Consider the following 18,070-nt stretch of genomic DNA (forward strand, 5'->3'; position numbering starts at 1 on the left):
TTGGGTCCACGTTTGTGGTAGTCCATTTCTAAAAGCATGGCTGTATTTAAACGATACAAGGTCTGCTTAGGCCCGCGCCACGAGAAACAGGCACATATCGCACGGGCAGCACACTTTTCCTTGAGCAGGTGTCCCTTGCTGCTCTACGGGGAGCGTGGGAAACAGCGCGAACAGTCACATTATTTTGCCTACTGTTTCCAGGGAGAGACTTTGGGGCTCCAAATAGACCCGGCCCGCGTGGAAGGCGAGCGAGCTCCCGCACCACTGTGACAGCCCGGATCTCGAACGCGGACCCACACGCTCGGCGCCTGCACCTCGCTCGGCTTTGCCAAAGGCTTGTGTGCGAACCAGGCCTAAAGTCGCGCGTCTCCTGTTTGACTCCGCCCACCGCGCTTGTAGCCCCGCCTCACTCCGTAGGGGCCCACCCATCGCACCACTTCCGGCGCCAGCCTCCCAACCGGCCCCCGTCGCTCTTCACTTCCCTCTCTTCTGCTCTTTCCCCGCCCCATCGCCTCCTTTAATACCGTCACGTGAGGGGCGAGCGCGGGGCCTGCTGGGACGGGTACTGCCGGTGGGTCAGGGTTCGGCCTCAACATGGCGGTTCCGGTCGAGCAGTGACCAAGGTTTTACCGTCTGGAGGATTAACTGGCGATTGTCGGCGTCTCCACCCATCACGGTGGAATGCGAGGACGCCGGGGCGAGCCCTGAGGAGCGGCGGTGCAGGGGAGGGGTCCGTGGTGTGTGCCTGGGAGCCGAGGCAGCGGCGTCTGTTCCTTCTGTTGGTCTCAAGGCTTCAGTGTGGGGCCCCGCCCGGCCGGGCCAGGCCGGCGGGCGGCGGCAGTAGCTGCTGCAGCCGCAAGATCAGTCTCTGAGAGTGGGCCGGAGGGCGGGCGCCGCCGCTGCTTGTGCCGCGGCGATGGCCCAGTGTGTACAATCAGTGCAGGAGCTAATCCCGGACTCCTTCGTCCCCTGTGTCGCCGCGCTGTGCAGCGACGAAGCCGAGCGGCTCACTCGCCTCAATCACCTTAGCTTCGCGGAGTTGCTTAAGCCCTTCTCTCGCCTCACTTCGGAGGGTATGTGGTCTCCTCCCTTTTTCACTGTGCTTCCTCAAAGCCGGGCCGGGCAGGGAAGAAAAGGACGATGTTTACATCTCGGAGCCGGTAGAGTGGCGTCCGCGGCTGGGGCCCCGGGGTGTCTCCACTGGCGGCTGGGGGAGGGGCCATGAGTGAGGTTGTCAAGACAGCGCGGTCCTAACCTCTAGTTTCTCTAGGCACTTTCCTTCTTCCCCGGACCAGCCGGGCTGCTGGGTAATTGGGGGGGGGGGGGAGGGGAAGAGCCCCAGAGAAGGGCGTTGAGACTGTTTTCAACGACCATAGGGAGGGAATTAGGAAGTTGCAAGGCAGGTAAGGGTAGGAAGATGCTGCCTTAGACCACTGAAGTCTTAATGAAGAAGACGAATCATCTTCCCCTGGTGTTAAACTGGACTTTCAAAGTTGTTTTGAGTAGTATTCTTCTGGTAGTGGGGCCTAGCTCTGTCTCTTCTTAAGTTTATTTATTTTGAGAGTGAGAGAGCAGGGGAGGGGCAGAGAGAGAGAGAAAATCCCAAGGAGGCTGTGCACTGTCAGCACAGAGCCTGCTGCTGGACTTGATCTCATGAACCAGAGCGGAAATCTAGAGTTGGATGCTCAATCAAATGAGCCACCCGGGTGCCCTCCTGGGGCCTATCTCTTTCTAAGCTTCTATTTAGTTATGTTTTTTCTTTGAAAATGTAAACACTTTCTTAGGCATATAGTATTTTACTTAACCTCTTGTGAAAAAAAATGTTATAAAAATAATAAAACTTGCAACAGCCTTTTGCCTGATGGATGAAGAAGTAAGGACAAATTGTAATTTGGATGGTTGGAATTAAATAGATTTATAGGAATGGAAAAGTCGTAAGATTCAGTTTTTCAGATAAAAGTTTAATCAACAGGAGAAATGTGTCTTTAATTGAAGAGCCGCCTGTTTTCATCACCTTTACATTCTTTATTAGTGAAAACTAAGCATAATAAAACTCCCGAGTATTTAACCAATATATTTACCTTTGCAAATAGAACATAGCAAAGTATAAATAAAGTTCTTTCTTCTTAAGGTCCGAATAAAATGAAGGGTTCTATGATGAGGTTGTATCAAGCAAATGACTATGATGTTTATTTGGTTATGATGATTTCTTCACAGAAAGTGCTGTGCCATACATGTATGTATTTACGTGCCACAGGTGTGTATTCTTTGAGAGAATAGCTCCATAAGTTCACTTTATTATTTAAAGGAGAGTGGGAGCTGTCCAAAAAAACAAAGTTTGGGAACCTTTGGATTTTCTTCAGCTTGTACTTTAGCCATCAAGCTCAGCTCCTCCAGTGTTCTACTAAATCAAGAACAACAAAGTGCCCTACATTCTGTTTTTGTTTTGTTTTTAAAATGTTTATTTATTTTGAAAGAGAGAGTAGGGGGGGGCAGAGAGGAAGAGAGAGAGAGAGAGAATGAGAATGAGAATATCCCAAGTAGGCTCCATGCTGTGGGTGCAGAGTCCTGCGCGGGGCTTGAACTCACGAACCAAACTGTGATCATGACCTGAGTGGAAATCCGGTGCCTGATACTTAACTGAGCCACCCAGGTGCCCTTAAAGTGGCCTACATTCTTAAGTTCTTAAAAAAAAGTGTGAGAATCAGTTTGACTTTGATGTGTATGCTCTTTCCTGCTTTGTTGATGAGGAATAATAACGCTACTACTTGATACCTGCTTTATTTAGCTCTTCTCTTCTAGTTCTCGTTGAATCCTATAGAGTAGATAACTCTTCTCACCATTTTAAATTTGAGAACATTGAGTCATAAAGATGTTAACTTGTCTACAGTCCTGTATGTGGGAAAGATTTAAAAACAGGCAATGTGACTTAAAGTATTCTTAAGTCATCTTATCTCTTAGCAGTAGGATTGTTATTCACACTAGAGAGCAGTGCTGTCCAGCAGAAATATGATGTGAGTTACATATATAATTTAAAATTATTTAGAAGTCACACTATAAAAAAAGTAAAAAGCAGGTGAAATTAGTTTTAGTATTGTATTTAACCCAATATTTCCAAAATGTTACTATTTCAACATGTAATCAGTATAAAATATCTTAGTATTTTATGTTCTTATGGCTAAGTCTTTGAACTTTGGTATGCATTTAGACATTTACAAGGTTTACATTTTAGTTTGGATTAGACATTTCAAGTGCCCAACCCAATAGCTTCATCTGGCTGGTGCTTCCTGTATTGAATAGTGCAGTGAATAGGGGCCCACCTCAGGATTTTTCTGATTTCCTTCTGTAAACTGCAAAAGATTTAGGAAGAAACAAAATGAATTGGACTTTCATGGTTAGGTAGAGAGTTGGTGGAAAGGAAGAGTGCCAGCATTTCCCGTTGAGGATGGGGATGAGGTGAGAATGGCAAAAGCTAGAAGTTAAGATTGAGTGCTTCCTGAGCAGTGAGGAAACTGCCCCATCAGAGTACAGTATAGTAAGGGAAGATGATTCCTAGGTAAGGAAGGATCTTGAATTCTGGGAATGGGATTTTGGATTTCATATCTAATGGTAAAAATGTGTGGTAGTCATAGATTCTTGAGCAAGGGTATCAAGTTGGGGAGATTAGAATTGTATGGTTTATAATGATAAATAAGAGTTGATAAACATTTCAAAGTTTAAGGTGATTAGGACATTGGACTTTGGTGGTGGCATTAGAAATTTGGTGAAAAGGACATAATTTTCTGTAGTTTAATTTTTTGCTGATAAATAAATTTTGGGGTTCTTAGCCATCCAGAAAAGGCTACTGGTTTTTTGTTTTTTGTTTTTTGTCTCAAGTGTGGGGATTCCTCAAAGATAGCGTATCTTTAGGCAATGAGGCATGAGAATATAGCTTCAGGCACATAGTTTAAGAACACAACTAACTAAAACAGCTAAAATTTCCTTAAAAGGAGAAAGGAGTGTTAAAAAAAAATAATTGGACTCCATTCTGGACTGTGGGTATATTATTATTTGAGGTCAAAACTTGCTTTGACTATTGAGATATAATGTAGAGTGCACTTTTTTTTCGATTTCAGTAGAAAAACCCATGGTTTAAAGCTATAGTGAATAGTGAGGGAGGGTTGATAAAACAAATTTGAATACCATGCATGTGTAGGGCCTTAAAAATAGAGTTTAAATAAAAATAATAAAAAAAAAAGAGTTTAGACTTGATGTATTAGTCAGTGGAGAGCCATTCTAGATTTCTTGGATACATGTTTTAAAATCCAACAAGTATTTCTTTATATTAAGTAATGGTGAGTATATATATTTTTCTTATCGTTATGCTATATATATGTTTGAGATCTAAAAGAATATATATTCGTCATTTCAACACAAAGTTTGTAATCTTAATATTGCTTGAGAAATTTCTACTGGCCATCTATTTCAAAGAATAGTGGTGGTAGTATTACTTAATCAGACTTCACTGTTCTTGCTGTCATAGTGATAGTTCTTCAGTAATTTTAAACAGTATTTCAACATATCATTTAGACATAAGACTTAAGAAAATTTCACTTAAACATCAACTTTTGAAAGTACTTGACTGTCACTTTCAAAAAGTATTATTTTTAACTGGAGTAAATTTACTTAAGGGTTTAAAAAGAACAGAATGTAAATCTTCAGTGTAAATCTTGAATATTTTCTAAAGGACCTTTGAAGGAAACTTATTGCCTCTAGTTTTCTTTAAAAGAAAATATTTTATTAATTTTAACTACCGTGTTAGTGTGACTAGATAATTAACCTACAAGTTTTTCAAGTACCAAACTTTGGATGAATTCAAGTCAAGTTTCAAAATTTAAATTTTTTTTTAATGTTTTTATTTTATTTTTGAGAGACAGAGTGTGAGCAGGGGAGGGGCAGAGAGAGAGGGAGACACAGAATCCAAAGCAAGCTTCAGGCTCCACGCTGTTAGCATAGAGCCTGATGCAGGGCTCGAACTCACAAACTGTGAGATCATGACCTGAGCCGAAGTCAGATGGCCTAACCAACTGCGCCACCCAGGCACCCCTTAAAATTTAGATACATATGTTGTTTGTGTCATTTTTGTACAAGTTATGATTATTTTTCCAGCAATTCAGGTTTCCTGTATATAGTAAAGTCTCGTGTGCTAGGTAAAAACATAGAAGATATTATCATTTTTAAAAATATATTCCATAGGACACCCAATGTGTTATACATGCCCTGCAAATGAGTTTTATGATCAAATAAGTTTGCTTCAAATAGCATGTGTTTGGGAGAATTACAGTGTCACTGAGCACATTAAAGGCTCTGGGAAGACCTGGTATAAAGAGACTTTTTAAAAACTTAATCCTATGTTTCCCAAATTATTTGAACATGAAATTGATTTTTCTGAAACAACTCTTAATTAGCTTGAGGAAACAGTAGTCTGTGGACCTGCACATACTGGGAAATGTTACTTCATAATACAGTATTCAAGAAATTATATTTATGAGACTACCTGGCTGGTTCAGTTGGAAAAGCATGCAAGTCTTCATCTCTGAGTCGTGAGTTCGAGCCCCATGTTGGGGGTAGAGGTTACTTATATAAAACAACAAAAAAATTATATTTATATGGTAACTTGTAAAAGTAAGACAATGGTAGAGCTGAATTTCATTTTGAAATTGAGATGTCATGTGATTATGATGTCACCTTTTGTGATATACTCTTAATGAAGCCAAGCTTTAGAACTGTGTGAGTTTTTTCAGAGTATTTCTTTTAATTATTCTTAGCTCTTATCTTCCTCTTTATTAGGTTAGTTTTGGGATATTCCAGTGTTTTACTTCTCTGTTGTTGTATAACAAATTACTCCAAAATTAAGCACTTTAGGGGGGACAAAAGCATTTCTTGTCTCTCAGTTTGTCAGGAATCTGGGAGTAGCTCAGCTGGGTAGTTCTGTCCCAGGGTCTCTCTTGGATAGGGTCTCTCTTGAGGTTGCAGTGGTACTGTCAGCCTAGACCGTAGTCATCGGGGCTGGAGGATCTGCTTCCAAGCTCACTCATGTGGTTGTTGGCAAGTCTCACTTCCTCACTAGATGTTTTCCTGAGATCTCTGTTGTGTGCAGTGTAGGCTTTTCCATAGGCTCCTTGAGTATCCCCATGGCACGGCAGTTAGTTTCGCTAAGAGGGAGTGATGAAAGTGCACCCAAGATAGACCCTGTACTCTTTCATAACCTTATTTCAGAAGTGATGTACTCTTGTTTTTGCTGTGTTCTGTTGGGCACATATAACAACCCTGGGTGGGAAGGGATTACACAAGTGTGTGCATAACTCAAAATACAGGATTATTGGGGACTGTTTCAGAGGCTGGCTGTCACATCTGTTAACTCATTTCTGGATTTATTAGTAGGATTACCTAATAAATGATAAACTCATTCTGAATATGGGCAAAACTAGAATGTCTTTTTTTTTTTTTTTTTTTTAAAGTAACCTCTACCCCAAACGTGTGGCTTAAACTCATGACCTCTGAGACCAGGAGTCATGTGCTTTACAGACTAAGCCAGTCAGGCGACCCTAGAATGTCTTTTTTGTGTTGACACTTTTTTGTGTTGATACTAACAGTAATTAGCCAGTTTAAAATTTTGAGAGACACTTTTATGTTTTTGACAATTAGAGACCAACTTTAGGGAGAATACTTGTACAGTATTTTCTAAAAGATATCAGAAATGCAGCATAGTATTTTCATGCTTTTCATTTTCTCTATTTCATAGTTAGACCAGCTGGGAAATTTAATTAGGGAAAAAGGCTTGTGTGTGTTTATTTAAATTAGAAAACAAACAATTATTGAAGAATTCAGAGAAATTCCTACTAAGCTTCCTACTACCCAGAACCAACTAATATTAATCTTATTACATTTACATTGTATTTCTTCCTTTTCTTTAAAAAGAAATCAAATATTATACAGTTGAGGTTCCCTTTCCTTTCTTCCTTTTTTAATCATAGCCAGTCATAATGGAACTTAAATGTATACTTTCTTTTTTTTAATTAAAAATTTTTTTTATTTTAATTTTTTTAATGTTTATTTTTGAGAGAGCTAGAGAGACAGAGCGTGAGCAGGGGAGGGGCAGAGAGAGAGGGAGACAGATTCCAAAGCAGGCTTCAGGCTTTGAGCCGTCAGCATAGAGCCTGACGCGGCTCTTGAACTCATGAACCGCAAGATCGTGATCTGAGCCAAAGTCGAGCGCTTAACTGACTGAGCCACCCAGGTGCCCCTGCATGTATACTTTCTATACATATATTTATTTTTATAATACAAGTGTACATATTTATGCCATATGTAGTATTTTTAAAAGATTATCGTCTTATGTTAATTAAAACTTGAGAAGTCAACAGAGAGGACACATAGGAAATTTTAGGAAGACATTTGATGTAACTTTATTTTAAAATATGGGCTTCATATAGAGGCTTAGTCAGTGAAGTGTCTGAATCTTGATTTTGGCTCAGATCATGATCTCATGGTTGGTGGGTTTGAGTCCCACGTCTGGCTCCATGCTAACAGCGTGGAACCTGCTTGGGATTCTCTGTCTCCCTGTCTCTGCCCTTTCCTGCTCTCTCTCTCTCACACACACACACACACACACACACTCTCAAAATAAATAAGTAAACTTAAAAAAAAAAAAGTTTGATGTAAAGATTCTCCTCTGAGGAAAAAAAGTGTTTTTTTTTAATGGGTAGGTATCCAAAGCCAGTTTTCCAGTTTGCCTCTTATTTAAAAATGATGATCCATGCTGTACTTGAATGTGTGTGATACCTGCTGCTTTCATTTTTTCTTAAGCACCTAACTATATAGTTATGTATATGTCAGGTTTGGTGCTCAGTGCTTTTCACTTAATTGTCTCATCTAACGATATCTCATCTAAATTCTTAAAGTAACCCTTTGAAGAAGGCATTAATTACATGTTATAGATGAGGAAATTGAAGCATAGAAAAGTTGAAAAGTTTTTAGGATAACATGTGGTGGGCTAGGATTTAAAGTAAAGTCTGACTTTAAAAGTTGAGTCCAGGGTTGCCTGGGTGGCCCAGTCGGTTAAGCGTCCGACTTCAGCTCAGGTCATGATCTCGCGGTTCATGAGTTCAAGCCCCGCGTCAGGCATCTGTGCTGATGGCTCAGAGCCTGGAGCCTGTTTCAGATTCTGTGTCTCCCTCTCTCTCTGACCCTCCCCCGTTCATACTCTGTCTCTCTCTGTCTCAAAAATAAATAAACGTTAAAAAAAAATTAAAAAAAAAATAAAAATAAAAGTTGAGTCCTTAATATAATGGACTGCTTTTAATATTGTTATGGAAACTAATGATCTTCTTTGATTATATTTATGTGAAAAGAATATGTTCACATTTCCTGCTGTGCACTGTGGACACCATCTTGTTACAGTCCCCTGCAAACCTATCCCCTGACCTAAAGTTCTGAAACACTGGTTATAAATCCTGTCGCCTTGGCAAGGCCTATAGCAGGGTGGAGTCAGGGTTTTGGGGTGGGGGAAGGGATCTGGGCATTTTCTTTTTGTTTTTTTTTTTTAAAGTAGACTTTCTTTTTTAGAGCAGACTTTCTTTTTTAGGTTTATAGTGAAGTTGAGCAGAGAATACAGAGTTTTCATATACCATATGTTCCAGAACATAACCTTACTACTATCAACATCTTGCTCCGGGGTGGGCACTGAGTTTTGTGATGGTAGAATAGGGCTGAGAATGCAGGCAGTATACTAGGAGAAACAGAGGAAACCCACTTGTGGCACTTAATTCCCCTTTCTTCCCCTTTACTATTTTCAGCATTGATACTACAGATCTCACAGGTCACACTGCCTGGGGATTGCCCTTAGGGTGAGTGAGAATTAGGGATTTGATATAGATGGGGATTGGTTCCTGGCAACTCCAGAAAATAGGGGGAAGGAAAGGACCTACAAATAGCAAAGTTTGTGAGTAGTAGCATTGAGGGAGAAGGTTAGACTCTACCTAGCCCTCTTGGTATATAAGTAAGTCAGTTGTGTTGTACTTCTGGAAGACTTCCACTTGGAATTCCTGGTTTTTGATTTGTGCATGCTTTTTGTAAACTATTAACCCAATTGTTTATTGTTGGATTGTTATTGTGTAGGATTAATTTCAAGTTTTTTTCCTTTTTTTTTTAAAGTTCATATGAGAGATCCTAATAATCAACTTCACATAATCAAAAATCTGAAGATAGCAGTAAGCAACATTATCACCCAACCACCTCAACCCGGAGCCATTCGGAAGCTTTTGAATGATGTTGTTTCTGGCAGTCAGCCTGCGGAAGGATTAGTAGCTAATGTGATTACAGCAGGAGATTATGACCTCAACATCAGTGGTATGTAGTAAGTTTTATTACTACTATTTAAATGAAATTTTCTTTTGTTAGAAAAAGTAATTCTGTATCTTGGAAATCATTCAATATTTAAATGCCTACTGGGTGCTAGAGCCTGGGAATACAGTATTGTAAAAAACCAATCCTTGCTTTTACAGAGATTATAGTCAAGTAGGCAGCCAACTATGAATTACATCATTCATTTTGTTTTTTTATAATGAAAATGTTTTTATAGTTCTAATTGTAAAGTTAATAGAAGGCTCCATGAGGACAGGAACTTTGGCTCTTTATTTTCTTTCCAGTACTTAAAGTAATGCCTAAAACTTATGCATGATAAATCTTGAATGAAAGAACTAGCAGTAGATAAAAAGCAATATATTCTTTTGTGACATAAGTGATACTAAAATGAAAAGAATTAAGTTTATTTTACTTTTTATCCTGCTTGGTGTTAAGTTGAAGACATTTTTCTAATATATGAGTAAATATTTAATTTTTTGTAAGAGCTTATTTTTTAATTTTTTATTAAAAAGATTGTTTTTAATGTTTATTTTATTTTTGAGAGAGAGAGACAGAGCATGAGCGGGGAGGAGCAGAGAGAGAGGGAGACACAGAATCCGAAGCAGGCTCCAGGCTCTGAGCTGTCAGCAAAGAGCCCAACGCGGGGCTCGAACTCACAGACTGCAAGATCATGACCTGAGCCGAGGTTGGATGCATAACTGAGCCACCTAGGAGGCGCTCCCCCAATTGCCTTTTTGAAAAGCAAACTTGCTTAGAGTTCTTTGTATCTCTTCCTAGTCTTTTAAACTTCCAATAGCCTCTTGATAAGATTTCATGATTGACATTAATTTATCAGATAATCTGTTTATCAGGATCTCCTTCCTGAAGTTTTCTCTCTGCATTCTTAGTGAGGAATGATATCATCTGTCAGTGGGGGAGAAAATTTGGTTCTCAGTGGTGCAAAAATCCTAGATATTACAATGGTTTGTGACTCTCCAAAGGACTATGGTACATAAATAGGTGCACGGTACATGTATATATCTGTGAAGACTAATTAGAAATGTCTAAAAGGCTCATAGGGGAGATCACAAAATAAAAGTTGTGAAACACTGTTCTGCTGCACGTTGGACTAGTTACTTTTCAAGGTCTGTTCCACAACTGTCAGCCTGGGGATTTCCTTCCTTTCTCTTCTCTGTAGACTCTCAGTTTTATCTTTTTTGGTATATTTTCTTAATTTGGTGAAGGACATCTCCAGTAGCTTCCTGAGAAAGGTCACTTGGAAGGTAAAGTTTTTGAGCCAATTAATGTCTGAAATGCTTTTAGCTTTTATATTTGATAGTTTGGCTATATATATTGTTGGAAATAATTTCCTTCAGATTTATTCCACTTTCAGTTTCTGGTATTGCTGTAAAGAAGCTGGATGACATTAGGATACCTATCCCCTCATTCCCTCCAGCCTTCAGAAGCTTTTAGAGCCTCTTTATCTCTGTTTTGAAGTTTCATTTTGGGCCTAATTTAACTTTTTTTTTTTCACTCGTATCAGCAGCCCCTTTTGATAATTTGGGCATACATACTCTTTTGTTAAAAAAATTTTTTTAATGATTTATTATTTTGAGAGAGAGAGAGAGAGAAACAGAGCATGAGCAGGGGAGGGGTGGAGAGAGAGAGGGAGACACAGAATCCGAAGCAGGGTCCAGGTTCCGAGCTGTCAGCGCAGCCCTATGCGGGCGGGGCTCGAACCAGCAGTGAGATCATGACCTGAGCCGAAGTTGGCCGCCCAACCGACTGAGCCACCCAGGTGCCCTGGGCATACATACTCTTAAACTTGACAAATTTTTTTATACTGTTTCTTGGTTAATTTCTTCCTCATTGTTTTTCCCTGTTCTTTCTGGAACTACTTGTTAATTGGATGTAGAACTTCTCAGTTGCTCCTTTAGTGTTCTTTCCTTTTTTTATAAATATTACTCATTTACAGCTCTGTGTCTTTTTGTTTTACTTTCTGGGTGATATCTTTATCTCTGACTTTATTTTCCTAACCTTCCGTTGAAATTTTAACGTTTATTGTGTGTGTATGTGGTTTGTTTTTTTTTTTGAAACTTTGCCTTGCTCTCTTTGTTTTCCTATTTGTACTGGGCAGTTCTTGTGTCATGTTGTGGTATTTTAATTCAGGAAATTAATAAATTGTTGTTGGCTTCTTTTAGTATTTAAGTTTTCTTTTATCCTGTGTTTTCCTCTCATTTGTATTATTTTTTTCAGTTTGTTTTGGTCACTTTTTCACATTGGAAACTTTTCTTACATATCTGCTGAGCCTGTGGCATTATTTTCTATTTCAAACTGAGAATTAAACGCCCCACTGGGCATATAAACTCTTGTTATCTAGTGGACTTCTGTACTGGGTGGTGAGGCTGTGAATAGGCTTTAGCGTTGCCCAATACTTATGGTTCTTTTATTTGGGGCCATTTCATTTCTCCAGAGAAAGATGCTCAAGTCTGATGTCTGACTATCTGTAAAATGGGGGGGGGGGGGGAGGCTGTTTTATGTCTGTTTATTTTTTAACAGTCTATTAAAGTAGTTTGGTAGATACAGAACATCATTTCCCCATGTCTGAAGATTCCTTCCTATTTAACCAATTTTCATTATCTTTTATTTTATTTTCTTGTCCTTGGTGCTGAGTGATGAAAATACATATTAATTTTATAGCTAGACTAATTTTGACTGATTTTGGGGGAAGATATAGGTTATTGGTTGGTTAGAAAGAAAATGGGTTATAACATTGGCTAGTATTGTCATTTATTCTCCAATTTTTGTCACTTTTCATATAGATTATGGTATTTCTAAGAAAGCTTTTTCTCTCATATAGCAATGAACATGAAATTGTTACATTGATAGCCCTCCTAAACAATATATGGGTTATTCTCATAAGGTATTTGTTGGAATTAAAATTTTATATGTTTATATATGGCACCAGGTTAGATACTACTATTTGGCCAAGATTGAATGGTTTTTTTTTTCCCCTTTACCTTCCATTTGGTTAATGTAGTATTATAATGTGAACAAAGTATATTAGGTTTTTCAGTGATTGAGGTGAAAGGTTGGTAGTCGGCATAAATAGCTAGGAATAGAATGTCCTTTAGTAAAACTGTGATTTATATAATCTGTTTAAACCTTGTGAAATGACCTGTCTAATGACTTAATTGTAAGTTAGTTTAAAAACAAATAAAGAGTAGTTGTAAAATGCTTAGCATGGAGCAAGAGAGGTTTGACATTTTAAGAATTACATTATATACATTTATAAAAATGTGAAAACATACCTCCTTATATTTGATTACAAGGTAAATATACTTTGAAATTTCATTTAAAGAAGTTTTGTTATTGTCATACTCAAGTAATCAAATTATAAAGTAGATGTTGTCAACCTTACCACTATTGATATTCTGAGCCACGTAATTCTTTTTTGTGGGGAGCTGTCTTCTGTTCATTGTAGGATGTTTTGCACGTTCTGGACGTATTTGCCTAGAAGTCAGTAGCACACAACCCCATCCCTAGTGTGACAACCCAAAGTATCTCCAGACATTGCCAAATATTTCCTGGAGGTCAAAATCACTGTTGGTTAAGAAACCATTGTTTTGAAATGATGTTTATGAAGAGGAGAGGGGCACAAAACTTTAGTTTCAGAATCTTTTACTCATGTAGGTAATATTTAAAGGATTAATAGGTAAGTAGGTTGTGGATCATTGTGTAGGTTAGGAATAAGTCAGTTTTATTTTTGCAAATGTATATTCCTATATGTGATATATTTGTGGTGTATGGCACAGACACTAATTTTAAAGCAGAGGTAGAAATGCTTGTTATATCTTTAAGTACAAGTGAAAATGCTTATTTACTGTTGGGAATTTTTCACACCTTTTAGGAGTATGGACTTGACATTTTTTTGTTGTAAATTGATTCTGTTAAGGAATTTTAACTGTTGTATATCTTGTTTATTTTAGCTACCACTCCATGGTTTGAGTCTTACAGAGAGACCTTTCTTCAGTCGATGCCAGCATCAGATCATGAATTTCTGAACCACTATTTAGCATGTATCCTTTGACCTTTGTGTTTCTTTTTTTCTTTAATTTATTTTTATTTTTTTGACAGAGAGCGCACGAGTACACAAGTAGGGAAGGGGCAGAGGGAGAAGGAGGGAGAGAATCTTAAGCAGGTTCCTCCCTTAGTGCAGAGCCCGAAGCAGGGCTTGATCTCACGACGGTGAGATCTTGACCCAAACTGAAATCAAGAGTTAGATACTTAGCCGACTGAGCCACCCAGGTGCCTGACCTTTGTGTTTTCTTTCCTTTCCTTTTTTTTTTTTTTTTTAATTTTTTAACGTTTATTTATTATTGAGAGACAGAGCATGAACGTGGGAGGGGCAGAGAGAGGGGGAGACACAGAATCCGAAGCAGGCTCCAGGCTCTGAGCTGTCAGCACAGAGCCTGATACGGGCTTGAACTCACAAATCATGAGGTCATGACCTGAGTCGAAGTCGGACACTTAACTGACTGAGCCACCTGGGCGCCACCTGGGTGCCCCCTGACCTTTGTGTTTTCTTAAAATCAAATGTTTTGGAAATTAGTAATCTCAGAAATAGTTCTATGAAGGCAAATTTTTAATTTTTTTTTTTAATGTATATTTCTGAGAAAGAGAGTGCAAGCGGGGGAAGGGCAGAGAGAGAGAGGGAGACACAGAATCTGAATCAGGCTCCAGGCTCTGGGCTGTCAGCACAGAGCCCAACGCGGACTCAAACTCACAGACTGCGAGGTCATGACCTGAGCTGAAGTCGGACCCTTAACCAACTGAGCTACCCAGGGTCCCCTATGAAGGCAAATTTTTGATGAGGACATGGGAGAATAGAAAAATTATTTTTCATTGATGATGCTTCAAGTTTTTGTAACTGTTGGTTTTTGTTAAATGACATCCTAGACAAGACTGGTTTTAATAAATTAATTTTATTACAGAGTGAGAATACTGATGGCTTACTTACTGTTTTTCTTTTTTCTCCAGCTCAAATATTCATGTTTAGTAAGTTTCTGAACCAAAGAGTAAATGTGAACTGTCATTGTTAACTGCTTTTGCTGATTGCCTCAAGATTAGTTTCTTATGCAAGATCTCATATATAAAAGCAGTTTTCCATTATTTTAGTAACCTGTTTTATAGCTGTTAACCTCTTCGATGCTTATGACTTTTTAGTTTTCTTAATGAGGTTGCAGAAAGTTAAGAGGTAGAATAGAGTATGAAACCGCTGTGAGATGGAATGGAGAGGAGCAAGATTCAGCAGAATTGTTCATTGTGTTGATGTGTAACTTTGATATTGTCCATTTTTATCTTCATGGATTTCCTTATATATGTAAATATGACCTAAAAAACCATCGTCAAAAAAGTATTTGAGATTTAAAACCTTGAGTTATTTGGAAATGCTGGAGAAATTATTTGTGTTTGCAGTGAAAATCTATGAAATCAGATTTTTTAGCTTAGAAAATTTCCTCAAAGTTATTTTAATAGGATAATATGTATCATTTAGTGATAAGTGATAATTACCTTAATATGGTTTACAAGGTATGTTGGTAGCATCATCTAGTGAAGCTGAACCTGTGGAACAGTTTTCAAAGTTATCACAAGAACAGCATCGAATTCAGCACAACAGTGACTATTCCTACCCCAAGTGGTTTATACCAAAATACACTTAAATATTATGTACTTTTACATGATGTAAGTGCAGGAGATGAACAGAGGTAAGCTTTATTTTTTTAACTAAAATGTTTCCCTGGTATATGATTAGATATTAGTTTGCACGTTTTATTTAAATTTTAGATGTATTTTTTTATCTAAGAAAGTAAAATACTAATAAAACATTTAACTATATCTTTGTTATGTCAAACAGCTAAGTTATTTTATGTTAGATTTCATATGCTTATCCAAACTTTGCTTTCAATATATATCTGTTACTACAATCTTTGTACCAAAGTGCCCTGCCATTTTACACTTGTAGGTCTTAGCTGTTATTTCTACTTTCTCATTTTTTTTTTCTTTTCTCAGTTTTCCTTTTAACTTTTCACTTCTTGACTTTTTTAAGGGCATTTCTGTTTCCACTCTTTACCCTACTGTCACTTTGTATTTTTAGCCTTGATGTTTTTCATAGTCTCAAAAACCAGGCAGAACATTTCTTTATTTTCCTCTTCCTCTCTCTTCTCTCTCCTTCTCCTTTCCTTCCTTCTTCCTTCCTTCCTTCCTTCCTTCCTTCCTTAGCCTTCCTTCCTTCCTTCCTTTGTGTCTGTCTTTCTTTCTGTCTTTCCTTCTGAGAATGGGCACAGCGTGAGTGAAGGGCAGAGAGAGAGAGAAGGTGGGCCTCACCTGGGCTTGAAATAACCTTGAAGCAGGGGTTTTGTGCTCCCCTATTGCTCACCTGAAGTGGTGCTCGTGCTCACCCAAAGTGGGACTTGAACTCAGAAACTATGAGATCATGACTTGAGCTGAAGTCAGATGCTTAGTGACTGAGCCACCCAGGTGTCCCCAGACATTTCTTACATGTCCTTAATTCATTATTAGTGATTTGCCGTAGTCCTTTTATCTTTGGAACAAATGATTAACTTATCTTAAAATATAGTAAGTTGCTTAAAAAATAAGATAACATAAAAAGCAATTTTATTTTATGATTTTGGAGTTTATTTTGACTTTGATTTGGGATGTGGATCAAATTAATTTTTTGTTTAAAATTGGTCAGTCTGATAAATCAGTGCCATTTAGGATATACAATCAAATAATCATTTCTTGCCATTGTTTTGAGCACATATCAGTACCTTTTAAATAAATTTTCCTTTTACGTATTATTATTTTAATAATTTATTTGAAAGATTTTATTTTTAAGTAGTCTCTACACCCACGTGGGGCTTGGAACTTACAACCCCAGTGTCAAGAGTCATATGCTCCACTGACTGAACTAGCTAGGCACCCCATAAATTTTCCTTTATAACAAAGAACTTTTCTGAGGAATAATTAATATTTAGGATTTTTTTCTGAAATCATAAACAGGCTGTAGCCTGTGGATGAAGTATACTATGTAAATAGAAATAATTTGAACTGGCTATTAAATTAGTTTCTATCTATAGAATATGATATGTATCTTTCATATTGAAGGGTTGTAACTAGGATATTTAAGTGGTAATTCAGGTATTTAGATCAGTGTTCATATTTTAGCAGTATCATGGTAAGTGAACAGTTTATTTTTATTTGTACTTGGAGTGTATATACACATACTATACTTATATCGGTTGTATACATTATAACTTTTTATTAATCCAGCCTTAATTTTATAGGTGTAAATGATTCGGTATTCTGGCAGGCCTGTATTGTATATATATTATCTTTTGCATTTAACTATAATACAAAATTTCTTCTCTTCCCCCCACCCCACTAGTTGGTGATTGACTCTAAAAGATACCATTTAAATTAGATTAGCCCTATGTACTACAATTTCAGTTTTCATCAGAATATGCGTTGCTTCCTAGGCTGTGTATCACTACCAGCTAGCATAGCTTAGTTAACTTAACCAATGCAATAAAACTACTTTTTATTGCATCTAAGATGTAACTCTGGATCAGCTATTATAAATTTGCAAGAAAAAAGGGTGGATTTTATGTAATAAATAAGTCAGCTGCTCTTCTTGCGTTTTCTTCCTTTCTGTCTTTGAACTGTGTCCCTTTGAAGACAGCTAAGGGAAGGATAAACTGTAGCAGTGAAAGATGTTTTGTAAGTTTTGGGGGTGCTTATACTTTTCTGTTTCGACGCTTACGTTTTTTGATAAATGTTTGTTTTCTCAGATGGAATTTCCAAAAGCTTCTTCCCTAAAGCCTGGTACTTACAGTTGAAAGAGTCTTGATCTAGAAGTTTGAAGCCATTCTTTGGAAATTTACAGTGCACATTAGTAAATGGAAGGCTTGGAGGTGGTTCTGCTGGTTTTGTTTACTGTAGTTCAACTAGTTTGACCACCAGAATGGTCTCTTTGACCGTTGAAGCACATTTTGTTAACTCTGCTTTAAGGTGATATCCAAGCTAGCTAAATTTCAGTTAGGGTCATGATCTTGTTTTAATTTTTTTACTATTTTATATCTGCTTTTCTGTTTCTGCTTTTTTGGGATTATTTTTGCATTATTTAATATCTGTTATTGCCTAAGGTATGCTCTCCATTTACTACAACCTTTTTTCCATTTTTTATTTTAGAGCTGAATCAATTTATGAAGAAATGAAACAGAAATATGGAACTCAGGGTTGCTATTTACTTAAAATTAATTCTCGAACATCTAATCGAGCATCAGCTGACAGATACCAGATCCTTGGAGTCAGTATCTTCAGAAAAATAGTATTCAAAACCAGGTATATGTAAAAAAACAACCATGAAGCAAACCACAAAAGCTGTATTTCAGTTTTATGACATAATGGCATCACTGTAGAATTTTTTAAGGTCTTCGTTTAACTAGTAGAATGTTTATTTATTTGTGGAATCTAGCTAGTTTTGATCTATCAGCATGTGAGCTCTTAATTCAGTGGTTTTAAAACTGTTTTTAACTAACACATAATCCCTTATATGTATTCCATTCAGGTATATAATATCCGTATTAATTGATCTTTTCTTAAAAAAAATGAAAAGTGAATT

General features: G+C 37.7%; 1 protein-coding gene across 1 annotated transcript in view; it reads left to right on the plus strand.

Moving 5' to 3' along the window:
• Positions 1-584: 584 nt before the first annotated feature.
• TRAPPC8 (trafficking protein particle complex 8) overlaps positions 585-18,070 on the plus strand; it is an 82,405-nt gene continuing 64,919 nt past the window's right edge. The window contains 7 exon segments of the mRNA XM_030336538.1: positions 585-1,073; positions 9,196-9,390; positions 13,374-13,463; positions 14,977-15,095; positions 15,097-15,152; positions 17,638-17,732; positions 17,735-17,790. Coding sequence (XP_030192398.1) covers positions 917-1,073; positions 9,196-9,390; positions 13,374-13,463; positions 14,977-15,095; positions 15,097-15,152; positions 17,638-17,732; positions 17,735-17,790 — 768 coding nt within the window. The 5' untranslated portion in view covers positions 585-916.

The sequence above is a fragment of the Lynx canadensis genome, chromosome D3, assembly GCF_007474595.2.
Source record: "Lynx canadensis isolate LIC74 chromosome D3, mLynCan4.pri.v2, whole genome shotgun sequence".
NCBI lineage: Eukaryota > Metazoa > Chordata > Mammalia > Carnivora > Felidae > Lynx > Lynx canadensis.